The 26414-nt window shown below is 43.3% G+C and overlaps 1 protein-coding gene across 5 annotated transcripts in view; it reads right to left on the bottom strand.

Annotated features, from left to right (window-relative positions):
* The window catches only part of NLK (nemo like kinase), a 36644-nt gene that overhangs the window by 4276 nt on the left and 5954 nt on the right, over positions 1-26414 (bottom strand). For 4 of the 5 annotated variants that reach the window (XM_027883859.1, XM_027883863.1, XM_027883858.1 and 1 more), the window contains 6 exons: positions 10246-10375; positions 9661-9716; positions 4923-5029; positions 4137-4254; positions 2818-3004; positions 2293-2394 (listed from right to left, as the gene is read on the bottom strand). In XM_027883859.1, the coding sequence (XP_027739660.1) occupies positions 2293-2394; positions 2818-3004; positions 4137-4254; positions 4923-5029; positions 9661-9716; positions 10246-10375 (700 nt within the window). Of the gene's footprint in view, positions 1-2292; positions 2395-2817; positions 3028-4136; positions 4255-4922; positions 5030-9660; positions 9717-10245; positions 10376-26414 lie in introns of all 5 variants that reach the window. The other variant, XM_027883862.1, reaches the window with a different exon arrangement.

Here is a 26414-nt window from a genome sequence, read left to right on the forward strand (position 1 = left end):
TTCTGAGGGCAGCCTATGGAATATGAAGCTGAAATATTTGGTAACTTCACCTGATTTTTCTAAGTACTATCTACACAAAAAAGCACTGTGGGCCAAGCGCTGTGATTACCCAGGTTTCATCCATATGCCAGAGCAGAAAACCACTATTACATTCCTTACTTATGGAAGCTGTTGCATCCAATACAAATGAAGGACTCTTGTTTTTGGCTCCATTTATGGCCCTTGTCAGCAGCCTGTCCTGCCACCCCAGAAGCATGGAGACATGGCTGGAGACAGCTCTTGGGGACAGCAGTGTCTCAGCCAGAGCTGGGGCAGCCCTGCAGGAGCACTGGAAAATGGAACTGCACTGGGATGTAACTGCCATGGGATCAGGGGTCAGCCTGTCAGCAAGCAAGGAGCATCCTCTTCCTGGCCTCTCCCAGAGCAGAGGGCAGGAGCAGGACAGCCAGGGTTGGATTCCAAGGTTTTCCTGGGAGAAGGACAGCCCATCCCACCAGGGACAGCTGCACAACTCCCTGACCCCCAGTCTGAAGGGAAACTTTCAAACCCCCAGGTGATAGAGAGGTGTGTGGAGTATGGAAATGCCCATTCTGCCAGCACACAGTGTGGTGGGGGTTTAATCAGAACCTTCACACATTAAGCTATTTTTACCAGGAGCAGCAAAACGCTTCACCCTCCCCTCCCACTGCACTCACCTACGGCGAGTAAAAATAGTTGGTGTGACAAAGTAATCGCCTGTATCTAACTTGAGTTTCTCTCCCTATTAGTCTAATTAAGAAACTGGTAACTTTAACTGTTTATAACCACAGAGAGGTCCATTTCAGGATACAAAGAGCCAGGAATTTGCATTCAAACATGAAGTTTGCTTCAAGCTGAAACCAGAGAAATATCATTAATCACCTGGATGCTCTGTATCCCCTAGTTGAGCACACCATCTCCAGAGACTGCTCAGCTCCTGTGGCAATCCATGGAAAATGAACCTTGTTTTCCCCAGCTGACACAGAACTAACTCTTAGAGTGTATTTCCTACAACTTCATGGCCAAAGGACATTTTATCTGTAGTGGAAACTTTTTATAACATTACACCTCACTTGCTTTTTAGTATTCCCATCATTCTGTGGGTCATGAGACACTGGGTTTCAGAGTTACAACTGTTGTAGCACATGGCAGCAGAAAAATATACTTGATTTGTTTTAAAACTGGTAGAGAAAGTCTGTAGGAAATCCTCCTATTATTAATTCTCAAAGAAAAAAATCCTGTCATGAAATGGAATAGAGACAACTTGATGTAATGAATCCAAACTGCCAAGGAGGCAGAACTCCCACATGTCAATAATAAAGCAGAATATACATGCAGTGCTCATTTCTATGGTAACTACTATTGTGGTGAACAGACATGTGAGAAATTACTTCAACATGCAGAAAATAAAGATGCAAACTTAACTACTGGCAAGATCTGATGTACAGGTCAATAATTCTGTAATTTTTACTAACAACCATAAAAATGACCATATTGGATGGCCACACAGCTCTATCCCTGCAGTAGGGATGCCTGCACAAGCATTTCTTTGTGTCTATTAACAGCATTTGCACTTTGTATTGCGCAGTCAGAACAAAGACAACATGCTGCCTTTTTTCTCTGCTTTGCTTGTTGTCTTTTTTTAAATTAACTTTTACTTCAGTTGTGTTGTGTGCTCTGTCTCAGCCTTCAGTCTCTTGCAGCTCAGGTCACCAGACAGGTGTGCAGGGACCCTCTGGGGCTGAGGTTCTGCCCTCAGCTCTGGGGGACAAGTTCCACCTCTAACACTCCTGATCCTGGCAGTGTGGGACCCCTCGGGGCTCTCTGATTATACTGCCAATTTTCATTTATTTTCATTTATGTCTCTTGACAATACTATCACTTAAATTTAACATCTTCATTCAAAATAGCTATCAAAGCACTGTCACTTCAGAAAGGGAGACTTTCACCTGTGTCATCGAGTCAAACACTGCACTGAAGGCAGAACCCAGAAATGCACTTCAGTAGTGAAAACCCACCCTGTCTTCACAGCAGTTGGACTAATTACACCACTAACCCACGTCACTGCAGCACCCACTGCTGGTAAATTAACCCTGGTTAACAGGCAGAGACAGCTCTGAGACCGAATATCCAAACTAAGTATTTACAACCAACAGGCCCTGAGAATCTCCCGAGGTGTGAAACACTGTGGTGCTGCAGCAGGAGCCTGCACAGAGGAACTGTGACGCCTGCAGGGTTCCCTGGCCCCAGTGCCCCACCCAGCCCTGGCTGTACCTGTTTATGAGGACCCCTGAGTATGTGTGCCTTGGCGCCTTCACAAGCCGTCCTCATCGCCTCCAGCGACGGCGTGCCCAGCAGGTCTGTGATCAGATCCAGCTGCAGGAGAGAGCACACGCTGTCAGGCAGTGCTAATGCACTTCCCCAGCACACCACGCTCCCAAGCTAACACAGAACACATTTAAGGTATGGATCAGTCCAAACCCACTACTTTGCAGAGAGCAAATCACAGATATTACTGCACACTTTTAGTAGATCAACATATGTAATCTCACAAGTTTAATGCTATGTGCCTTCTAATCTACAGATGAACCAGCAACACTGAAGATGCACATTTTTATGTCCATCTTGTTCCTTCTCTTAGACATGTAAATGCATCCATCTCTAATACCTTGCTGCAGACCTTTTCTATCTACTGTAAATGTACCACTTCGAGGTGATCAGAGGTAGACTGGTGATTAATGTGTACTACATTAACTTCCTTACTGTTGGAACAACGCTGAAAGGGGAACACGAGGATACCTGCTGGATGGGACTCTGTGCCTGAAACAATATCCTTCGCCCAAGCAACTCTGCAAAGATGCAGCCAACAGACCAGATGTCGATGGCATTGCTGTAGTGCCGGCTGCCCATCAGGATCTCCGGAGCGCGGTAATACTGAGTGACAACTTCCTGAGTCATGTGCCGGGATTCGTCTAACTCTTCCACCCTGGCCAATCCAAAATCACAAATCTAAATTGAGAAGGTAAATAAAAAAATTAAAATAACCAAAACACTTCCTGCAGTTCAAATAGGTAACCTTCTGGGAACGAGGCAGGGAATCCCAAACAGCACTCAAACACATCAGATCATCTGCTGTGCCAGGGGAAAGGGGCACAGCAGAAAGTTAGCTTACTTTATTCCACAGTCATTTAACCTGTCTACAATTTGATGTGAAATCACAGTTCATTTTGAGTTGGCATTACAGTATTTATAAATACTATTTATAATAGTATTTTTGCGCTACAAAAATCCAACCTCTGGGTACAGAGCATTTCAACCCAAACAAACTTCGTTTGTTCACGATACACCTCTAAATGTTAAAGATTCAGCCTTCCACTCACTCTCACTTGGAGAATTGTTAAAAATCCCTTGAACCAGAGTGGTTAAGAGTAGAGACCAAAATTTCCCAATTAGAATGCTGAGCAAATCCCCGTAAACACCGAATTTTTACGTTTGACACAGCTGTACAACACACCTGAGTCCTCCAGAACTCCTCATGCCTGAGAAGTTAATGGAAGTGTCTCGGGCTTTCAGTGTCATCTTCCTCTGAGGAGAACACGGACACAAACACCCCCAGAGCCCCTGACACTGGGGACACCCCCAATCCCCTGACACTGGGGACACTCCAGAGCCCCTGACACTGGGGACACCCAGAGCCCCTGACAATGGGGACACCCCAGAGCCCCTGACACTGGGGACACCCCCGAGCCCCTGACACTGGGGACACCCCAGAGCCCCTGACACTGGGGACACCCAGAGCCCCTGACACTGGGGACACCCCCAATCCCCTGACAGTGGGGACACCCCAGAGCCCCTGACACTGGGGACACCCAGAGCCCCTGACACTGGGGACACTCCAGAGCCCCCCGCCCCTCCCAGCCACCAGGCACAGGAGATCCCACACAAGTCTCTCTTGCTTTCAGAGATTTAGGGAGAAAAGCAGAAAGGAAGATGTTTATTTATAATTTTTTAAGATCTGTGGGATTTTTTCCTTTTAAGTTGACTTTCAGGCTAAGTGTTCACATCAAATGTTTTTTGTTTAAAAAATTAACAACTGCTCCATAACAACCAGCACATACACAGGGACATCTTCAATAAATGTAAGTAGCACCTTAAGGACACAGTTGCTGTTCACAAGTAGGTTCCCTGGTTTAATGTCTCGATGTAAAATGCCGGCAGAATGTAGATATTTCAGACCTGAAATATTAAAGCAAATTAAAATAAATAATTATTTTCCTTTTAAAAGAAGTTTAGGGCTGCCAACAGTTTCCTGGCAACTCCTCATCAGCAAAGACTTTGCCTGTGGCTCAGTTTTTAATACGACTCTAACTTGTAGTCTCTAGTGCATACTCAGTCACTTAGTGAGAGGATAAAATTTTGGAGTATATAAACTAGAGAGAGCAAGGAATTTATGTATCCTTTTTTAAAAGAAAAAAAATCAAACCCAAACCACCCCCCCCCCCAAAAAAAAAAAACAACCAAAAACAAATCAAAAGCAAAACATCATCGCCCTGCTCGTGGCATGAATACTCTGCTAATCCTCTCACTGGAATTTTGGCATACACCTCTTACTGCTCTGCTTTTCAGTAAAAATTTTGACCTGCAGTGGGTACAGTTACACATATTTCCCGACTTGGCTCAGTCTAGGTGTCCCTTCTGTGCCTTGATTCTAAAAGCAGGACTCTTCTTTCCCCTGACTATGCTGGAAGGCAGCAGGGCTGCCCTGCTCTTGCAGCTACAGAGATTCATGCTTGCTGTTTATTCAACTTACTCAAGACGAGGATGCCCTAAGAATAAACATTAAGAAACAGAAAAAAATACTACTACTATGGAATTTTCTTTACATTTACAAGAAGAAAAGTTACCTCTTAAAATCTGGTAAAGAAAAACTTTGACATGATCCGAGCTGAGTGGCTGAGGAGAGACGATAATCTTATGGAGGTCACTCTGCATCAACTCAGTAACAACATATCTGCAGGTTATGGGTTAAGGAAAAGCAGAACGGCCGGCACAGAAGCTCTTGAAACTTTTACTAACTCCTACTTATTTGGCCTCTTACAGGTCAGAACTACTGAGTTAAAGAGGATAAAGCTGCTTCAGAGGTGAAGTCTCCAAACTCTGACAAGAATGAAAATAAAAAAGGAGTTGTGGAAGAAAACAGATTAGACAGCCACAGTGTTTGCATTCAGGTAGTTGTACAAAGCTATTCCAAAGCCAAATTACAACTCAGAAAACAGAACAAAAAAAGTTGATATAATTAATGGCATCTGGAAACATTTAAACTTTTCCTGAAGGTTGGTTAGACACAAATTCCCACAACTACAGGACCCTCCTCACAGTGGTCACACATCAACAGTTCCAGCAGCCCAGGGAGCAGCTGCCAGTCCGTGGAGTTGTTATCCCAAGCACCTTCAGGAGGGTCCCAGTCAGGAATGTGGAGTTTTGAAAATCCACCCACTTCCCTACATGTACCCAGGGCCCATCCTTTCACCTGCCCAAGCATCGTATGCACCTGCACACAAATCCCAATCAGAACTGCCTGGAGTTGTGACAGAAATCGTCACAATAAACACTGGGGCACTGCAGGCATTCATTAAAATAACCCCAGCTCAGTTCAGCAGTCACATTTCAAACAGGAGTCTCTGATACTATTACATTTGTGGCTGAAGGAGGTAAAGTGTTAAACTCTACAGAAAGGTATCAAATGTCCATTTTCTTTCATTTCTACCTAATCAATGTTCCACTTCCATCTGTTGCTCTGCCAACCCTCTCCAGCCAAATCCCCATTGGCCAAACCGTTCAGCTGCCATCAGCACACCACACAAAAATTCATTTTATAAATTAAATATTGCCAACTTTTTGAGGGAGAAAAATTAAAATTGCATTCATAAAGAATTCATAAAGAAAAAACCCATCCCTGCAGCACCATAATTTGTAATCCTCTAATTTTTCTTTTCCTTTAGCAAAGACTCTCTTAAATATTTATGCCAGGCTTTTAAAATTTGGGGTTTACCTTATAGCTGCAACAAATCCTTACATTCAATTTAATGCAAAATATTTTTAAAAACCCAAAAGCATTACTCTGCACTTTATTATGATAAGATTTTTGTTTTGCCACGCCACAAATCCTCCTAAATCTCAATCCCGAGCATAATGTCTCCCAGATGTCTCAACTAGTTGCCATGCCAACTAAAGCAGCTTAAATTAAATGAGGGCCTGAAATGGCACCTGCACCACTCCAGGTCTGGGGCGCATTAAATAAAGCTCTTGACAGGGCTCAGAGGTGCCATTAACCCCGAGAGCAGCGATCTGATTATTGTCTCTGGATGATTTGATGAGGGCTCTGAGGATGTTCTGTCTGTGACAAACGGGGCCAGCTTCCCCCAGCCACTGCTGCAAGTGTTCAGCAGCCACCAACCCAACCCCGGTGGGATTGCAGCCCCCTGCTCACACAGGACCCTGCCCTCAGCCCACCAACCCAACCCCGGTGGGATTGCAGCCCCCTGCTCACACAGGACCCTGCCCTCAGCCCACCCACCCACCACCACCGGGGCTGGGACACGCAGCCACTGCCAGGGGAAAACTGCTCCTGACAGCAGCAATTACTTAAGCAGCTGTATAAAATTAGAACTACAAATGTACCAGTTTGCTTCAGAGTAATTATCAAAGCAAAGGCACAAAAGAACTTCACTTGCTCCACTGGCTGGGACCTGCTGAGTTGGTAAATCTGATAAAGTGACGGGTACGTTCTGGAAGGGGATGAAGTGCCCTTGGTGATGTGGTGCTCTCAGCATGGCTTGGACCCTTCTTTGTTCCACCCCTGCACACCTCAGAACTCAGCTGTACGGCCCCACAAACTAATCCTGTTCAGCTGGACCAGGGAACCCTCCCCAAGGGCACACAGGCTGCTGGTCCCAACAGCGCTGTCCCTGTCCCTCTCACTGCCTGCAGGAACCACATCCTGCCTTGGTCCTCCCTGCCCTCCTCCACCCTACAAATATGAGGGATTTACTCCCTAATCCACCAGAAAATAGTTCTTTCACCTCTTCATGAGATCAGTGGGCAGGAATTGCCGCCCACCTTTGCTTTTACTGGTGTTAAAATCTTTCCCAGTCACTCTAACAGACTGATAAAAGTGGTGTCTTTTCAGCTGCTTCTGATACTCATTTTAAGGGGAAAAGTTTTCCAGAAGTTCCTATAGAAACTCTGAATAACATCCATGGATTTTCAGTTGCTGAATTCAGTATTACAATCTGTGGAAGACTTCGTAATTGCAAAAAAAAGCTGTAAACCACAGAATCATTTAGGGTGGAAAAGACCTTTAAGATCAGAGTCCAACCATGAACCTAATGCTGCCAAGTCAGTTCAGTCAAGAACTAACAGTGACGTTCACTGTAATGAAAGGATTTTTAGGTGCTCTACAAAGATCCAGCAGTATGGTCCCTTATGTATTCGTTTTTGTCTTAGGTGATATTGGCAAAAATATCAACACCCTGTAAGAGTCTAAATGCTCACAAATATTTTCAATCTAAAATCTCATTAAAAATTCAAATTATATCTCAAACTAAGAGTTTGCAAAGAATTTTCATTCTAAAACAAAAATCTCACTAGATTAAACTTCTTTTATTCATCACCAGTTTCCTAAGAAATCTTTTAATTTATCATTAAAATTTTAAGTTGGTTTTATAATTAGTTCTCTTTAAAAAACACACTTTGCAATTCCTGCTGGTACCTGCGAGGTGCTGAATAATTTAAAGGAACTGTACCAGCTCATTTGCAACACATCATTCATATCATTTTAGTCATTCTTTTATTATATTTTTCCCCTAAAAAGGACACTGTAACTCCTTAGGTAGAAGAAAGGAAATCCTAGAGTAGCAGCTTCAGCTCTTCACACTTTTGTCACTGCTCAGCATATCATACTGTAGAAATGGAATGTCCCCATGACACCTCCAGAGTTTAGGAACTCTACTGGTGGATCAACAAAAGAAGTTTTTACAGCTACACCCTCAAATATGGGACATCGTTACCTGATCTTCTTCAAACCAATCTGAAGTAAGTTCTCCTTATACTACAGTAAGCAGAAATACAGGCAATTAAAAATGCACTATAAATCAAAACACCTATTGATTCATTCTTTTAAGGAATTCAGGGGTCCTTAGCACACTTAGTGCAACTATTTCAAAAGAAAAGAGAAAGAAGACTGCACAAAGCAAATAGTCTTCTATTACCAACATCAGAGTTGAGAAATCAAACCTAATATAAAAAAAGGACAACCCTATAAAATACTAGTCAGAATGATTTAAAATCAGTTACCCATGAAGGAAACTAACATTTTGCTTTCATATTCAAAACTTGGCAGTAGCTAAGCTCATAAAAATAAGCTTATCCCATTTAAATATTCTTGATTGTACAATTACACAGAAGGAGTAATCCTTAACCTAGATCTGATTTATAACTCATATGACTTGTTGTAAATGAGGGCACTGAACTAGTGCACATAACCAAACTCCAGTTTTTGAACACTACTTATATGCTCTTTACGTGAAAGAAATATCAAAGCAAAATTTAGGAGCTTTATCCAAATTCACATGAAAAAGCCCCTGTACAGCACAGCAATACTCTGGATCAACTAATGTGCTTGTCCACCAGTAAACTGTGCTGTACTTTGGTTAGAACCATCAAGTTGATTATACCTACTTTCTTCACAAATCAATTCAAGGTATTATATAAATAGATCAAACCATATTTCACAAAGTTCAGGTTATCTAAAAATAATGAGAATTTCTCACCCATTAATTTAAAAGTGGGTCACACAAAAAAGGAGGTAAGACCCACCAGTAATTAAAACCAATCTGCCCAAGTCTAACCACAGGAGCAAGAGAGAACTCCTCTTCCCACCAGAGTCAGAGCCCACTCAGTTCCAGGACTCGCTTTTCAGTACTTTAGAAAGCAGAAATTCCCAACCTCACAAATAGAAAAGAACCCAAAGTTTGAAAAGGAAAAAAAAAAAACCAACCCAAAAGGTGATATTCCCGTGTCAAGTTTCTTACTCAGGTTCAGTGCAGGAACACAGCTCCCCACAGGCTGCAGGAACACGAGCACCAGGGACACGTTCCACAGCACAAACAGCTCTGGGCAAGCTTTCCTGACCGACACAGAGCCTGACCCAGCGGAGACACAGCCCTGCTGCTCCTGAAACCTCTCTCCAAAGTCATGGCTTCAAAGCCTGGACTCTCTGACAACACCACCAAGTATTTTAAGGTGCTAATAACTGAGAGGAGGTTAATTACTGGGTATAGTTCTCAAAGAAACATCTGGGGGGAATCCCCACCAGGAGCAGCAGGAGCTGCTGGTAAATCCCACAGTCCCTGCACGTTCTGGCTCTTGCACAGTCAAAGCTTTGGGTCAGCCCTGCACCATTTCACCTCCAAGGTTAGCAACAGCCCAGAGCTCTGGATTCACTTCAAACCAACTGTTCAGATACAGGCTCCAGGGTTCTGCAGTTCCACTTCACAGGTCCCACCAACCACTGGCAGTTTCTAAGCTAATGAAAATCACACATACCTCAATTAAGATGCTCTATTTTTATATTTAGGATACATTTCTTCAAAATAGTCAATGTGTGGAGGCTGGAGGATGTCGAGGGCAGAGAGTACCTAGGAAACACCACACTAGGTCAAGGCCTGTTCCAGCCAAACAAAATAAATCCCTTTCAAAAAGACAGTCAGGCTGCACCTTTCTTATCTGACTTTGCTTTATTCTGCCCCACAAACAGAGCAGTGTTCTGTCTCACCAGGTATGAGAGCAATAAACTCCAGCACAGGGCAGAGGGCGATGGAGTATGAAATATCTAAGCACTGAAAGTGTGCCCAGCTGGCACAGCTCTGGGCAGCCTGACTGTGACCTAAGCCCTGAAATAAGATTGGGCAGAACTGCATTGACTGTGTATTTGCAAACGTTTTGGAAGGGCAATTATGAATATCTTTAGATTCTTGATAATTTCTTTTTTATATTAGCAGTAATATCTGAGTTTCCAGAAAAGCTGGTAACTTAAAATTAGATTTAGAGAGCTCTTAAAGCATTTTAGATATTCTACAACTTAAAAGAAAACACACTTCTGTTACAGAGCTCCATTTTACATTTAGGTTTTATCAAAGATTTCAAAATTGCTTTGAATTTACTTACATTGTCATGCTTAAAAAAACACAACATCTTCAACTCCCGGAAGACCCTTTTGCAAGAGACCAAATTTTGGAAGACGTTGGGCATCTTTTTGAGTGCAACTCTCTTTCCATCTCGTGGATCTGTTACTGACCTGCAGAATAAAAGATTTAGAGCATCACTTACTCCTGCTAGACAATTTTTCTAGAAAAGTAAAGAATATTATAGAGTTCTTGTCATTCTCAGCTCAGAAGGGAGTCAAAACAGGGTGAAGACAACTCTAGAGAAGAAAGCATTAATCCAAGGGCATTGAGCACCGTCCACAGAGCCTGAGTCCATCAGTCTGATCCCTCCTCTGTCAGAGCACACACCCCCAGCCACCTCAGAGGCTCTTCAGTGGTCAGGCTCACACAGCCCAGTGTCTGCTGCTTTGTTCTTCCTCTCCCAAGAGGGAAAAACGTTCTGACAGAACACTGGCAAGTGTAAGACTATTTAATGGTCTATAACCAAATCACCTCACATCTGGAGAAGCAACAGCACATGGTATCTAAGTTTTCACATATGTAAAACAGGTGTAATACTGGTCTTTCTCCCACAGAACTTATGGGATACAAGTATAGTAGCTCAGAAATTATAAGGTGCTTTTCACATGGCAAGTATTTTAATTTAAAATAATTAGATTCTGAAAATAGAATTTTATAATGAGAACCATAAAACTAGAGCAAGGAGATTATGGTGCCTCAATTCCCAATCCCAGTTTTTAAGGTGAGCTTCTCAAACCTCACTACAGAACAGAGTATATGCATATTTTTACTGGGATGACCGAAATAACTTTAATCTCAGTGTAATGCTGAACCCAAAGAAGAATCTACACCCAGCTGTGTATCCCAATGACTACACTGTCCTTAAAAAGTGTCTGGCTTTTCTATCTCTCGTGCAGTTCCTCTACAGTGGACACCCAAGGTGGCTTCTTCTGTCTCACATCCATGTTGTCTTTAATATCTAAGTAAAAAATCAGACTGGAGTATTCAACTATCCACCTCAGCTCCAAGTGCCACATCTGATTCCAAAACACAGACCAACTCAGTCGGGCCCAACACCTGGTCCAGACACCTGTTAACAGCTGCTGCACATCTGTATTCCTATCAGGGGGCAGGGGGGACCTGGGAAAGGTGGTATCAGACTCTTTGTATGGAGGGAAACGGCTCAAAGCGACCTGAAAAGGTCTGCTATTCCAGGATATATTTCCTATTCCCTCCAGGACCTTTGCCTCTGCTCACCCAGCTCTGCACTCACACTGAAAGGTCCCTCACAGCACATGGGGATGGCACTCCGAGGCCATGGGGGACCTCGGGAACACCCCTGCAACACAAGGTTATTATTCTTCATCACCAGTTAGCACATTTTGGGCTGGCCTGGGGCTTTAGGGTCCAGCAGAGGCAGAGTCTGAAGGACACAGACACTCAGTGGGGCCGGGCCAGGCAGTGGCTCATAAATTCATACCAATCTGATCCCAGCATGAGCTCAGAGCTCCCACGGCTCACAAGGTCAAGCACCACTGAGCAGCTAATTAGTGGTGTTTTCTCTTTAGGAGGCAGCAATTTCTGGCCCCCACCAAGCTTTACCAGCTTTAAAGGGGGAAAAAAAGGGCAGCAAGACACCAAACCTCTGACCTGCTAAAGTCAAGCTAAAAGCTGCTGTGTCCTGGGAATTAAATAGATATCATTAAATAGAAATACTTGCTCCAAAACCAAAGGTGTAAAATTTCATTCATAAAGCTCCTCCCTGAAGACACTGCAGATGGCACTGATTCACTCTCTTCCCTGTTGGAGCTGACCACACACCCACAGCTGCTGCCAGGAGGAGTCCATGGACCAGGAATTCCAGCAGAGGATCCCAAGGATCACACACGGAGGTGTCACAGGTGTGAGCCCCAGACACTCCCTCACAAAGGAGGTGATGCCCAGGCAGAACACCAGCACGTTCTGTCTGACAGCACAGTCACGAGAGCTGAATGACTATCTTGGCTGTAAAAACACGACCCTCAAACTCCTCAGCATTTATTTTATGCTGTATTATGGTATATTTAGGGCACACTGCATTTCCAGGCAAGGTCTGAACTGATTGCATTATTTTACAAGACCAGAAGTACTCCTTTGCCATTGTCCAAACCGAGGGAAACGTTAAAATTCACAATAGCAGTGGAGCAAGACTGCAAAAGTAATATATTCAAAGTTAAAAATCCAAATCCAATTCATAGAAAGTAATTTCTGGAGTTCCCGTAGACAAATACAAACCAGACAGTTTGAAGTGGAGGTCACTGCAAAACAATACCTAAAATGGGATTTTTGGTGGACTCATTTTCTGCAGCTGTTCTGCTACAAAATGATGGTGGCTGCATAAAACACAAGAATCAACAGTCAGCTTTTACCAAAACCAGTTCAGATTGAAACTGAATTTTGGGACGTGGAATTTGACCATCTACAGCTGAGTAAGTTCATATCTGCTGTGCAGAGAGCCATGAGGCAGTTTACAGTTGCCTTAATTAAAGTTCTCATATCAATGCTAATTACACACGAATAGTAATACAATCTGCATAACCTTTTTTTTTCCCCTATTGATTTAGTCTGAACTTTGTCTAACCCCCTTCCTAATTCCTTTATCAAAATTTTTACAAAGGAAAACATTTTAAAATAAACATTATCTCGGAGAGCTTGTATGTAGAGGAAAATATTTGCTGCATGCCTGAAAATTCTTCCAGCCACTACCCCCAAAAATATGAGCGGATATCCATCTTCTTCTCTCTGACTGAAGGCAGAGAGTCAAAGATTTTGAGCTCAGATCCCCCAATTTCTGAGATTTTCCTGATGCTGAGCTTCACTTAAGAAAACTGTCAGCGCTTTGTACCTCCAAGTACCAGACCTCTTTAGTTTTGTTTAGACATTTATCTGGGAATACAAAATTGTGTTCAGTCAGAACATAACCAGGCACCTGACCCCAGGGATCAGCGTCCTGTGGACTCTCACCCTCCTCCCATGGACAGAGCTGTCCTGCTGCCTCCTCAGGGAGAGGGAAAGGTTTCATAAAACAGTTGGTCTTTAATCAAATAACACAGAAGTCTGATTTATGTCAACAGCTGCCACAGATTTACTGATGCTCTTTTTTTCTAGTTGTGGGACCCTTTTTAAGACTCAAAAATTGCTGCCCACGTTGCAGAGCTGTTGAAGTTGCCCTCAGCTGTGCACCCAGGCTTGGCATGGCTGTTGTCTGCCTTTCCAAACGCTTCCATCCAGTATCCATCTGCTTTTCCCAGTGCCCTGGGGTGATCTCCCATAGGGGAAGGAGTTAAATGGGGTGCTGTGGCATTTGCATTTAAGGCCTATTTCTCTTTTTCTTTTAAATAACCCACTTCTACAGACAAGTGATGCTCACCTGCAGTATCCAGCTGGGAAGAAATTCCTTTCCCCCCGTAGCTGCAGCAATGTCACCCTGCCCCTCACCTCCCTGCCTTGGCAGCTTTGTACCATTCACCAGCAATTTCACTTGAAGGGGCAGCACAAAACTAACAGCCCTAGTTCTGAAGATCAGAACTGTCAGGCCTGAATACCAAAGAACAGAAAGAAGAAAGAAAGAAAGAAAACAGCCTGTTTGAAAACCTGGTATTTACAGCATCCAGAAAAAGATGCTGAAAATGTTGCTTTGTGTTTGTGTACCGTACTTACTTTGATACCAGTAAAACCATTATTTATAGCAATGTGCTACCGGGTCACATATCCCCAGGAGAAACTAGAAAAGCAGGAAAATCTCCCAGGAGCTAATTGAGAGAACAGCTAGAAAGGCAGCTTTACTTACTGCTGCTCTCAGAAGAACACATTTCAATTCCCTGCTCTGCTTTGTGAGGACATTCCAGGCCGGGTGAATCCCGCAGCACAGGGCCCAGCAGGCAGGAGTTCTCCATCACTCAGCACAGGCACCGGGCTGTGCTTTCAACACACTACTGAGGGCTCAAAGCTTTCGCTTGTTAGGCACCGACTGCAGCTGGGGATAAGGAGATCACAGACCGAGATCTGAGCCAAAAATAACTTAGCAAAAATTATATAGAGATATGGGGCAAAAAATAAGTTAATAAATATAATTTGGAAGCGTGGGGGAACATCAAGGAAGACAGTTCAGCTGTCACCACGCCTTTAGGAACAGCAAGCCGGAGCCGGCAGATCTGGCACCAAACACCACGAGTGGAGTCACCCCAGAGCCCCCCATCCCTCGAGGGGCCAGCACAGGGCTGGGGCAAAGGGCAAGAGGGAGAGTTTTGGGGAGCAGGTCACAAGCACAGCAGCAGAGCAGGCCCTGGGTCTAGGAACAGCTGCAGGGTGCCCTGTGCAGAAGGCTCTCTCCTCTACCACCAGAAGCCTCTTGTTTTGCTGATCATACATAACATGCATATACATGTCTTATTTAAGAACTACAGTAAAAGTTTATAAAATAGTCTGACATGAAACATAGCAAGAAAAACGATTCTTTACGAAATCTGCAGCTTCTACTTACATCGCAGGCTAATCATGCCAGAAATAATACAATTTTAAGAAGTAATAGGACTATAGAAGGGATTAATGACACAATCCAGACCTCTGGTTAAAATGTTTTCAAAGACAATCCTTATCTCAAAGAATCCTTGCAGGCATTCAGGCGTTTCAATTACGCATTATAAGCCTTTAGCAACTCTCTGCCATGCTGATGGCAAATTTTCAAGGTGGAGACTTCGCCAACAGCGACTTTTTCTCTCCCTGAATCCAGGTCAAGGCATACACATTGTTCTGTAGTTTCAACTGGTAGAAAAACAAGTTTGTGACTGCTCCGTGCAATTATTACACAGGAGCAAGATAATGAAAGAATGTTCTCAGGGGCGGTGTGGGAAACTGCTGATAGAGTCTGTTCTACAAGGGAAGTGAACCTTCCTTCACTTATAGAACACCTATAAATTTACATCAGGACTTACCACAAGGAGGGGGATTTAACAGGATTACTCTGCAAGTTTTTCTTATTAGTCAGTGAACTTTTTTCCTCAGTTGCTTGACTCTTAATCACACAGGCTTTTCCAGAAAGCCTTACCCTGAGATATGTAACTGCCCTGGTCCCACCAGCATTTCAGCTGCTCACCCAGGCATGTTTGGCACACCACTTTTGAACAAACAACGCAGCTCATACTCAAGGGCATGTGACACCAACATAGCACTTATTCAGTACACGGTATTGCTATCAATCACATCTTGGCATATCTCAAAATACATCTGAGCATAGGATGACATTAAAAATCTCAGAAAAATTCACAAACCCAAAAGACTCCCAGGCCTAAGGCAAAAAGGCACGGAAAGGGTGTGCAGTTATCAGATCTCCTATCTGGGAAATGCTTGATTGGGTACATAAAATTTGCACACGGAACAGGCCATGACACCCACTCTCATTCTCTGGAGAGTCACTGCCAGGCACCGAGCCCTACCAAAACATGACAAAAACCAATCTACAACGTTTAGTGGACTATCGAGTAGCAGAAGCAGAGGTGAGGAAAGCAAGCACGTAAGTGTGAGATCATTAAGAAAATAAAACAGTGTATGTGTATACATCTACCAATGGATTTCTTACTGGAGGAAAAAAGCACATTGACTGAATTTTTAAGCAAAGCAAAGCAGCTGCTTTAACAGTTTGCTATTATAGAGACTCACACACCACTGAGACAGGACAAAGATGATGTCCCAGACTCTCCAATGACCTTGCCTATTAACAGCAGCATTGTGTCAGATCACAGGCTGGACAGTCCATCTGGAACCATCCCACACTGGTTCGTGACCCACCAGTGTTCCTTAGCCCACAGAAAACACATTTTAAGGCTCTGTGACAATTCCTAATGGAAGTTAAATTATTCAAATGCCGAATGGCTTTGTCCAACTTTAGCAGCCTGTCAGTTTTCCAGTCCAAAACTCCAAGTGTGGCTCCCTGACCTGGGCACTGGCTGCTGCCAGCTCCAGCCTGCAGGCAGCTGTGCTGGCACAGGGACACAGGGAGCAGGGAACAAGTCCCTGAGACAAAGAGAGGACAGACAGACGCTTGTTCAGGAACAATGGCAGCCTAAGCATACGTCAAAGAGGATCTAAGTCAGTCCCACTGGCTCTGCCCAGTGAATAAGGAGAGGGAGAGGTGGAATTAATCTCTTTTCGAGGGCTCTTGGATAACACATGAACTGCTTCTCTAGAGGTGCCTCACCCCAGAAGTGAATGCAGAGAACCAGCTCAAAGCAGAGCCTCCCTGTACCCAACCAATTTCCTGGTTGTTCTGAATTTCACTCCAGCCTTCCCCGCCGGTGTGCCCATCCAGAGCCATGCTGTGTTAGACCACACTGTGCCCACTCCTGCCAGCGAGGTGACCTGGGCTCCCCTCCACCAGCACCAGAGCCACATCATCAGGAGGGAGGAGGCTTTGTTTTGGTTGGATTTCTCACACAAGAGAGTTTTACATACACACTCATGCAATTAGCCTGGCATTATAATGGGGTTTACCCTCTGGCTGTACACGCATTGTCTGAGAGATGCAAACGCTGATACAATCCCGTTTAAGGGAGATATTCAGAGTCATTTCAGCTATAATTTTTAAAGGAAAAGCCACCCACAGATACGTTATTAAAAGGAGGAAAATACTACAGCAAAGTAGTGCCCATTCCTCTTCACTTTATTGCTCTCTGGAAGGCTGCTCCAAACTTACAGCACGAGGCCTTTCCCCACTAAGGAAGAATAAAACTGGGAATAAGAGCTCAGTCAGTCACAGCAGCACGGAGGCTGAAGGAGAAGCAGGAGTCAGAGAAGCACACTGGACCCAAGTATGAACACCAAACCCAAGGATGAGTGACTCCCCACTGCAGTGAGGAACAGCACTGACCAAAGGTGGATCCTGCGCCCACCCAGTGGGATATTTCTTATTATCTTCCCTGTGAGGTACATCAAGGATCTGCTTCCCCCAAGGAGCTATTCAGGCAATGTAACACAAACACTGGCACGGACAAAGAGTAACCACCCATAAACACCAGCACTTTGGGCACTTAAACAATTCCAAATCACTGCATCAAACCATTGCCTACAAAAAGCCCCAGTAGCTGCACCACAGAAGAGTATGAACCACTGGGGCAGAGTTGGTATTGACACCAGAAATTTTAGCACACAAGCACAGGAAAATAAGGTTTCATTGTTAAAAGACATTATCAAAAAGAACAGCTGTTATTTTTCAAGCTATTTAAGCACTGGATGTGCTGTTAATGATTTTCAGGTCACTACTGCTCTGCAGCAGCCTCCAGCTGGCAATACTTCAAAGATCCTAAAATGAAATATTAACAGTGGGTAAAAAAAAGAGAGATATGATATGAAAGCAAACTGAAAAAGAGAGCTGAAGAGATACTACTGAGCAAAACTTTGATTTCGCTTGGATTTAACTTTGAGGCACAGCCAGCCGAGTCCAGTTGGTGTGAAAGCACCAGAAGAACTACACGGAGTGCGGGGACAGAGGGAAGAGCTCAACAGATCATCTCCCCTGTTTCACCCATCCTTGGGGATCAGCTGCAGCAGTTTGGCTTCAGCTCCAGCACTCGCTCCCACAGCTCACCACTTGATACTAAACACACAAGAAGTCACTAGCAAACTGATATGGATTGATAAAAGTTGGGTGAAGATGTTTATAGACAAAAGTAAAAACTTCTTAAGCTTTTAGACAACTGGAACCTATAAAAATATACTCCACCTGCTAAACACTTCCTTAATATTTAGGCAAGTAAAGTAGGTTTTGCATGCAGGAATGTGTGTTTGAACAGTTAGTGTGTGTTGTAAAGATACTGAACAGAAAATATGTTACTTAAGAAGATTACAAAAAAAGGCAATTTAATTAACTCCTACCAATGTGCATTCTCAGCATTTCATTAAGTTTTCTCAACATACTCCCCGGAACACTGTAAAGTAATCAAAAAATACCCAAAAGCACTTCAAAAAACCTGAAAGTTACTCCAAATATTCAAGTCTTTCTAATACATGTCCTTGAGAGTTGGGCTTTTTAGAGGTACAGGATCTGTCCAGGGAACGAGCTGCCTGAATGTAAGCTCAGAGATCTCAAGAACTCCCAGGGAGACTGAAGAAAACATCCAGATTTCATTTCCACTAAAAGGTATTTTATGGAAAGGGTTAAACACCTTGTTTTCCCCACTGTACTTCAAAGGTATGCTTCATCCACTCCTGCTCAGCTGCCAAACCAGACCTCTCCAGAGCGGCTTTTCCAACCATCCATGTTCTAAAAAAGCCTTTTAATGTCGGGTCTAATCACACCCTCCAGCATGTGCACCATTATCACTTATTCTTTACAAATCAGAGCTAAAAGCAAAACTGATTACTGCAAGAAATCTGTCTCCTTGAACAAAAAGTGATTCAGAGTATCTTACTTAAAAGAAAGGAGAGAAAATTAGAGGGATACTGTCATGGTTAATATCTTTAAAAATGTTTAATTTGTCTTCCTTCATGGAAGCTCAAAATTGAACCTGCTTTCCAATTCAAGTTTATTTCACCATTTACACAAAATTTTCTGGTTATGCTTGAGACCTTTTTATTCACTTCCCAACCGCCTTTATGAACCACAGCTACAGTAAGTTATTACACTACATGTGACATTTATTCAGATACATTTTTTAACTCCATTTTTTTTTCAGTCAATGGCATAGCTCTGTAAGGTCTGCAATGTTCACAAATAAATAATATGCCCAATAAACATATAAAGCTCCACGTACTTTTGTACTTCTTTCTTCTTCATTTTTACAGCGTGTACCACAATTCCACGCACATTCCTGCCCCCACTCACTGACCTCTATTCCCATTCCCACCAGCAGACCAAGAAAAACCCAAATGAGAAATCTTCTCCACGTCCAACAAGCCTCCAGGCCTTGGCACAGTTCCTGGAGTATTTTTGCACCTCCAGAGCAAAGTAGGTTAATAAGGTCTGTGGTCACATCCTCTCGACAGACACCTCGTTTCCTGCAATAGCACCCCCAGCACTGAGGGGTCACCAGCAGCTCTCCCTGCCCCTGTATGTATATACACAAATATATATGCATACAAGTTGGAGGCCCATAGTACCCTTTAATTTCATGAATTACTGCTATTTATATTCATCTCTCCAGATTCTGTAGGGATGATAAATCTATGAACATTCATCAAGATTTTTACCTGGAAGAGGCAAATCTTTTTTACTGACCTTTCAAGTTTCAATTTATCCTGCCCATTCTTTATTCTGTTTATTACAATAATACAGAACACAGAACTGCAACTCAGAATGCTTCATAACTGACACTCTCTCTTCCATTCCCTTGGCCAGGAATTACTTTAGGTAACAGTATTTAATTTGTCTGTCTTGCATAGGAGTGGGTATTAGAATCACAGAACTTTAAAAGATTATTTAAAATACACATAAGCCTATAAGGTACTGTAATTCCCAACCCCAACGCTTCCCAATGGCCAAAGTAAACACTAACTAGAGATGCCTCAACTCCTTCATTTTTTTTCTATGGAAAGATTTCTATGGGATCAATTCTGCCCAGTCATTTATTCCCTGAATTACAGTAGGAACAGAAAGGACAAGTCAAAACACAAGTGTGAAATAAATTCATAACCTCTACAGTCCAAAAGTCTACAAGATGCTTTAGGGTTACGGGATACTTTTGGAACACGAAAGGAGTGCTTTTCATCTCAGTTAATGCCAATGAGGACTTAAGAAAGACCCACAACATCACAAAGAAGTAAAAAAATTTGTACAAAATCAGGCTTCTATTTATTGCTGGGGAGTTTAAAGACACACCAGTTTCCCAGTGCCACGGACCAGTGAACAATCCTGCCACACACCATCAAGTCTCACGGTGCTGTAAAAATTCCACCTCTTTCCCTGACGGTCTCAATTACACGGGAGCCATAACCACTCCTTGTCAAGAGATTCAAAAGGCAATTTCAGAAACACGAAGATATCAGAGTGACACGCTGAAGTGGAGAGGTGAACAGCACCTCTGAATGACCAGCCTGCTGAGAGCACGACGAGATGGTTTAAAATCCCTTCGAGTCTGCGGGAGCAGAACCTGTAACCAATGGATTTCCGGGAGAGGTCGTTTGGTTACTGCTCAAATGCCTGAAATACTGTAAAATCTGCAAATTTACATCCTCAGGCAAACGAGCCAACACTGTTCACATCCTTTGCCAGGGCCAGGTGAGCCGTGCTAGGCGCTGGAGCAGACCCAGAGCGCTCAAGGAGGCAGCACAAGGTCAGGGATCCTCTGCCTCTTCCTCTCCTTTAAAACTCACCCACAATATGCCATCCCAGAGAACTCTTTAAAATACTACAAGATCTTCAAGCAAAGTGTATTTCCCCCTCTTCCCTCCAAAAAAACCCCAACGAAACCCAACCTGAATTGTTACAGGCCAAACTCACTGACACCCCCCAATGCTGGGGACTCGGTCTCACGGTTCAACCCCGAGAACTGCTGAGGTCTGACCTGCAGGGCTCCTGTCTGACCTCCTCAGTTCACAGCCGTGCTCCGGGATCTCCATGAGCTGACCTGAAAATCCTAATGGAAGCTTCCCTACTCCAAGCCTGCCAAAAGCCTTGTGGTAACAGATGGAATCACTACCACGGGGGCAATTCCAGGCAAATGGAATTAATGGCTCTAAAACACTTCAAACCCAAAGTTTAAACAAGAGTTCAGGACGAAATAAAAATGATTACAGAAGGATTCCCTTTACTGGGTCATATGATAGGCGACAAAATCTCCTTGGGAACAATGGTGGGAGTGATGATATACACATTTAATATTCAAATTACCAAACACCTGTCAGTTCTCAATGTTTCAGATGAAGTTTCAGATGAATAAACAGTAGTTTAAACATTATAAGGTGACATGCCCAAGACAGAGATCAGAGAGAAAGCCACAAGTAGGTCAAAGCTGGTCCCGATTCTGTCAACATTCACCTACTTTTCTTCAACTGCTTCAGAAAACAATAAGCAATCCAAACCTTAAGAACATAAATGCTCTGCTCCTTCAGCAGGAGCAGAAGGGAAGCTGCAGCTCAGCTTATGAGTCTGGGTGAGGATGTCAATGCCCTGCCAGCAAAAGCCCAGTGGAAGTCCTTAATCCTGATTTTTCAAGTGCAATCAATGAGCAAATATGCTCAGAAAAGCACTTTGATACCTTGAGGTATCTATAATAATTGAAAAAACAAACAAAGGCTACTTTCGACTTCACAATTAAAAACTGCTTTTAGTTAAGCTGTTAGGTTGAACTCTTACTCTCTTCAATTAAATCAGGTGACCCAGGGTAAAATGAGTATTTTTAATTTGTTTTTGCCTCTCAGTGCTGCTGTAGGACAGTCTCTGATAGAATGTCCCTTTAAGTTATCAGCAATTATTATGTGGGAGCTTCTGCCCCCGACAATTTGAATTTAGACATAAAAATAAAGTAAATGCTAGTTATTACTCACTCTGGTTATTTCACTTTAAGGGCTGAGTAGTTTTTTTTAAACAGCCCCTGGTTGGTTCTGTGTTTGGTGGTTGGGTTTTTTGTTTCATTTCCATATGCTGAACTAGAGGAAAACACAACCCACTAAACTCCACTGTCCTTTACCTGCACATGCAGTCAACAGCAGCAGCTTTGAGAGCACTGGTTGGGAGGACATGTGCCCTTCACAAAACTAATGGCAGATGTTCATTTTCAGGTCTGTTCCTGTTTGTTCTGATACATCCCTGCCACCGAAACAGGACTCCTGACTTGAAAAATGGGAATTGAACGGGACACTCCCCACTTTTGTTTAAAATATAAATAAATAAATAAATAAATTTAAAAAAAAAATAGCAACTCAAGTCTTCTCACCTTGTTCTGACTGACTTTTATTTTTTTTTAATGTCCATGAAGAGTGCAGAGCAGGTTTGCAGCTGCCCCTTTCCAAGCCTTCCCCCCAGCAGTGAGCGAGGCTGGGCTGGTCTGTGTGTGACCTGGGGCAGTCCTGCATTATTCCTGCATTATGCACATCCATTGGAGGAATCCCACGGCTTTCCATGACCTACTTGATCCACGTCCTTTCAGTCAGTCAGAACAACAACAAAAAGAAGAATTTTGCTTCATCAACGTACCCACAAGCTACAAATCAGCATCAAGGAGGTCTGGTCCAGAGGACTTCAAACACACCAGGGAGAACACAGGAAAGTCAGAAAGCACTGTGAGATTCAGGAAATTCTCTGCTTCATTTAACCAAAACACAGAAAACATAATAATTTAGATCAAAGCCTGAATGACTACTTGGCCACCAGTCCAACACCATGCCCAGCTTTACTGGTGCCATTAAGCAAAGGCTCTGTCCTGACCCCACTTTTAGGTTGTGCAATGAAGAAAACTCTAAGAGCACTGTCTGGTGGTACCCAGATAATGGAGACAAACTGCCAGGAACCAGGAATAGATTTAGGATTAAAATTTGGAATAGCATCATTCCAAAATGACAAGGAAATTGCATCAGTTTCTCTGGGGAGCAATATTTTTTTTCACCTATTAAAATGTATTTGCACATGAAAGAGAATAGGGGAAAGAAAATCCTTCTCTAGAGTCCAAGGATTCCTACAGTTGCCAGTGTATTTTACTTTTCCACAAAAATTTCCTGTAAGGGTTCTTGAACTGAAAGCTCTGATTTTTTACTTCCCCCCCCCCCAAAAAAAAATACCCTCATACTATGTTCTAAGACAATTAAAAAAATAAGAGAAGATGTGTTCTACAAAATGATTCTGCTATAACCATTCTGGTGTTACATCCAACAACATAAAGAGCATAAAAATTCCACTCACACACAAATGCTTCCAAGCCTTTATAAAAAAACACCACATCAGGAAATTAAAGAATGATACTACCAGGACACACTGATTCTGCCACAGCCCTCAAGATTAAAGCTCAAATTCTTACTAAGCACTTTTAAAGACATGGCCATATTCCAGAGTCAGCTGTAGCCATGGAATTTGTTTCCTATCTAGGCTGATGATATGTCTGCCTTCATTTATCCATCACTCTCACATAACAAAAGAAGATGCAGCTTTAAATACTAAAATGAAGTCCAGATTGTTCTGGTGGGTTTGGTGTTTGAGCAGCATTTTGGTCTCTGTCTGTACTCCCCCCCTGCAGTTTTCTGCTGGTTATGGTCAAACACTATTATCAACAAATAAATGCAGAACCCCAGAAGGCTCCGTTCTTTCCATACAAGTTTGTACTGCCTGTCCTACGTCACTTCCATTTAATCTCCCACCTCACTCAGAGGTCTCCTTTTACAAAACTGGGTGCAACAGTTACTCTGACTCCCCACACAGCACAACTCACAGCATCTACTGTGGGATTTTCCAGCACTTAAATTATTAAGTTCTTTGTGGATTTTTAACATGCCTTTTAAAAACAATTACTGATTATATTACTGAACACAAACTCTGCTTAAGCAGAGCCAGCTTCTCTCATAAGAAGAGCTGCACATTCCCTGCTCCAGACCCGAAGGCAGAACTTTCCAGAGGATTAAAGATACATGAGACCCATATGCAACCATTACAAGGCACCAAAAAGCACTTCAAACCTGTCCCAGAGGCCTCCTCCACTCTCTGGCTGCACCTCACACCTCCCTTCCTCACAGACACCAAGGGCCTCCTGCCCCACTGGGGAAACCACAACCCGAGCACCCTCTGAAAGGAGGTGAGGAGGGGGTAGGGAGAGAACATCTGAAATCCATCTTCTGGAAATCAATATTAGACTGAGACCCAGCCACAAACTGTTCCATTTGCAGAACTCAGAGAAAAAAGGAGAAAGCACCGAATGCTACAGGATATAACTGGATTATCAGCATCCAGTCCTGTGTGGATACAAACAACATCAAGGTCTGCAGGTGTTGCAAAGCAACTTGCATTTCAAGTGACCTGTGAAATGCTGGCCTTGGCATAATTTACAGTGAACTAATTTATCCCAAATGGTCCTTGCCCAACTTTGAGGCAAAAAAAATGTTATCCACATTCCTTCTTTCTTGCATCATCTTACAAGACAATAACGAACAATCTCGTATGTTACTTGGGTAGAATTTCACCTAATCCCAACGTCTAATTTCAGTGCAAGGAGTTGTTATATCCATTTCATTTAATTCACTCCATTTGGGGAACAGCCATTTAAATGTTAACAGAATTTTTCTTTTCAGGAAATCTGAAAAAAAAACACCCACCCAACTTAAACATATAAGATTTGCAAAATTTCCCATATTAAAAAAAACTGAATAAGGTCATTGTTCTACTACATTTCTTCACAAAAGAGTCAGAAACCAATTTAGATAAAGCAATCCCGTAAAAAACACTGACATAGCAATCCAAGATAATCACCTGCAGCTCCTTCCATTGTGCTGGGGAGTGTGAAACCCAATCCCCACTCTGCTCTGAACCTGCCCGTGGCCACTGCTGCCTCCTTTGCCTTAGGCATCCTCATGGTTTCCTCCAAGAAATAACTGGATAAAAACGACTCCGTCTCTTTCTTATGAAATCCCTGTCTATCTGCATCAGACACCCAAGACAACAGAGAAACTCACTGAAGTAGAACACAAAACCGTGGAAAACTGTTGTGGTTTAACCCCAGCCAGCAGCTCAGCCCCACAGAGCTGCACAACGGGGAGACAAAGCCACCACCCCAACTGTCCCCTTCCTCCTTCTCCCCCAGCTTTACACACAGAGCATGATGCCACATGGTCTGGAACATCCCTTGGGCCTGAGGGATCCCCTCCCCACTCCTTGTGCACCCTCAGCCTCCTCAGGGTGGGGTGAGGAGCAGAACAGCACCAGCAGTGCTCAACAATAACGAAATCAGCCCTGGGTTAGGAACCCTGTTTTCAGCACAAATCCAAAACACAGCCCCACACCAGATCCCAGGAAGGAAAATTAACTGCACCCCACAAAAACCAGCACAAACCCCTGAAAGCCTGCGTTGAGAGCAGTGCCCATGGCACTGGGGGGACTCGACCCTGCTGCGCAGTGACAACAACATTCCCACCACAGCTCCTTCTGAACCTGCTAGCATGTGGACTAGAACAACCAACCAGGGGTAATCCTTTCCAGGGTAATCTCTGCTCCCATTTTCTGTTACAGCCCAGGTACACAAAGCAGACATGTCATTCGAATGGAAAAGCTTCATTCTACCTGGATCAGTGAAGGTCCCCAGCAGCACTAAACACAACAGGAACACTGACAGCCAAATTTCCCCAAATAACCTGAAATGATTTTTTAAAAACTATTTCTGTTCATTTTATTTAATACTTTTAAACATTTTTGTTGCCCATTACTAAAAGCAAATTCCACTCTGAAAATCAACACAACAAACAGTAGATGTTTTCCCCTCCTAAGAAAAACCCTGAGTTATATTCCTGGTTCACACTTCTGCTGCATCTCAGCCAGCTGTAACATTGGTACTTCAAAAGGCTCTTTGATTGGTCTTCAGTTTGAATGTTTGTAGGGATCTTGGCGTGGGTTACTCCTCCCAGAGCCTCTTGATCCAATTCTGGTGGATATTCTGTCCCACCCATTGGAGGTACCACGTCCTGCTCACAGTTCCCCACTTCTGCTCAGTCTCACAACGAGAGCTCCAGGATAAACTTGAGTACTTTTGTAATGTTTGGATCAATAACTAAAAAGTCCCTTTAGGCTGTTACAAAACACCACATTAAATACTTTAAAGCAAACAACTGTCCACCTAGATGTTAATTAACAGGGGATATTTCCTGATGGTCAAGTACTGTCTTCCGCTAACAGGTGAGGTTTGAGGGTCTGGAAAAACATCGCATTACGAACAGCTTTAACTTAGGAAAAAACCTCTCCCTCCAAACGTCTTCATGGGTCTCATAGAACACATTTCCATAATTCAGTTTTTGCTAAACTTTTCTCGTTTACCAGCCTGGGCTTTTGCATCTTGATTTGCATTAACCATGCAAAACATCCTCGTGGTTTGCAGCAATTTGAGACAGCACAAGGGGAACTTCTCCTGCCACCGTTCAGACGTTTCTGATCCCATAACATCTCCTTTTCCCCTACTGTACATTGCAGCAGGTTTGTCCCAAACACATTATCCCCACTGCATCCTTGCT

This window comes from Empidonax traillii, unplaced genomic scaffold (genome assembly GCF_003031625.1).
Source record: "Empidonax traillii isolate 1590-97213 ecotype Southwest subspecies unplaced genomic scaffold, ASM303162v1 scaffold135:size1941959, whole genome shotgun sequence".
NCBI lineage: Eukaryota > Metazoa > Chordata > Aves > Passeriformes > Tyrannidae > Empidonax > Empidonax traillii.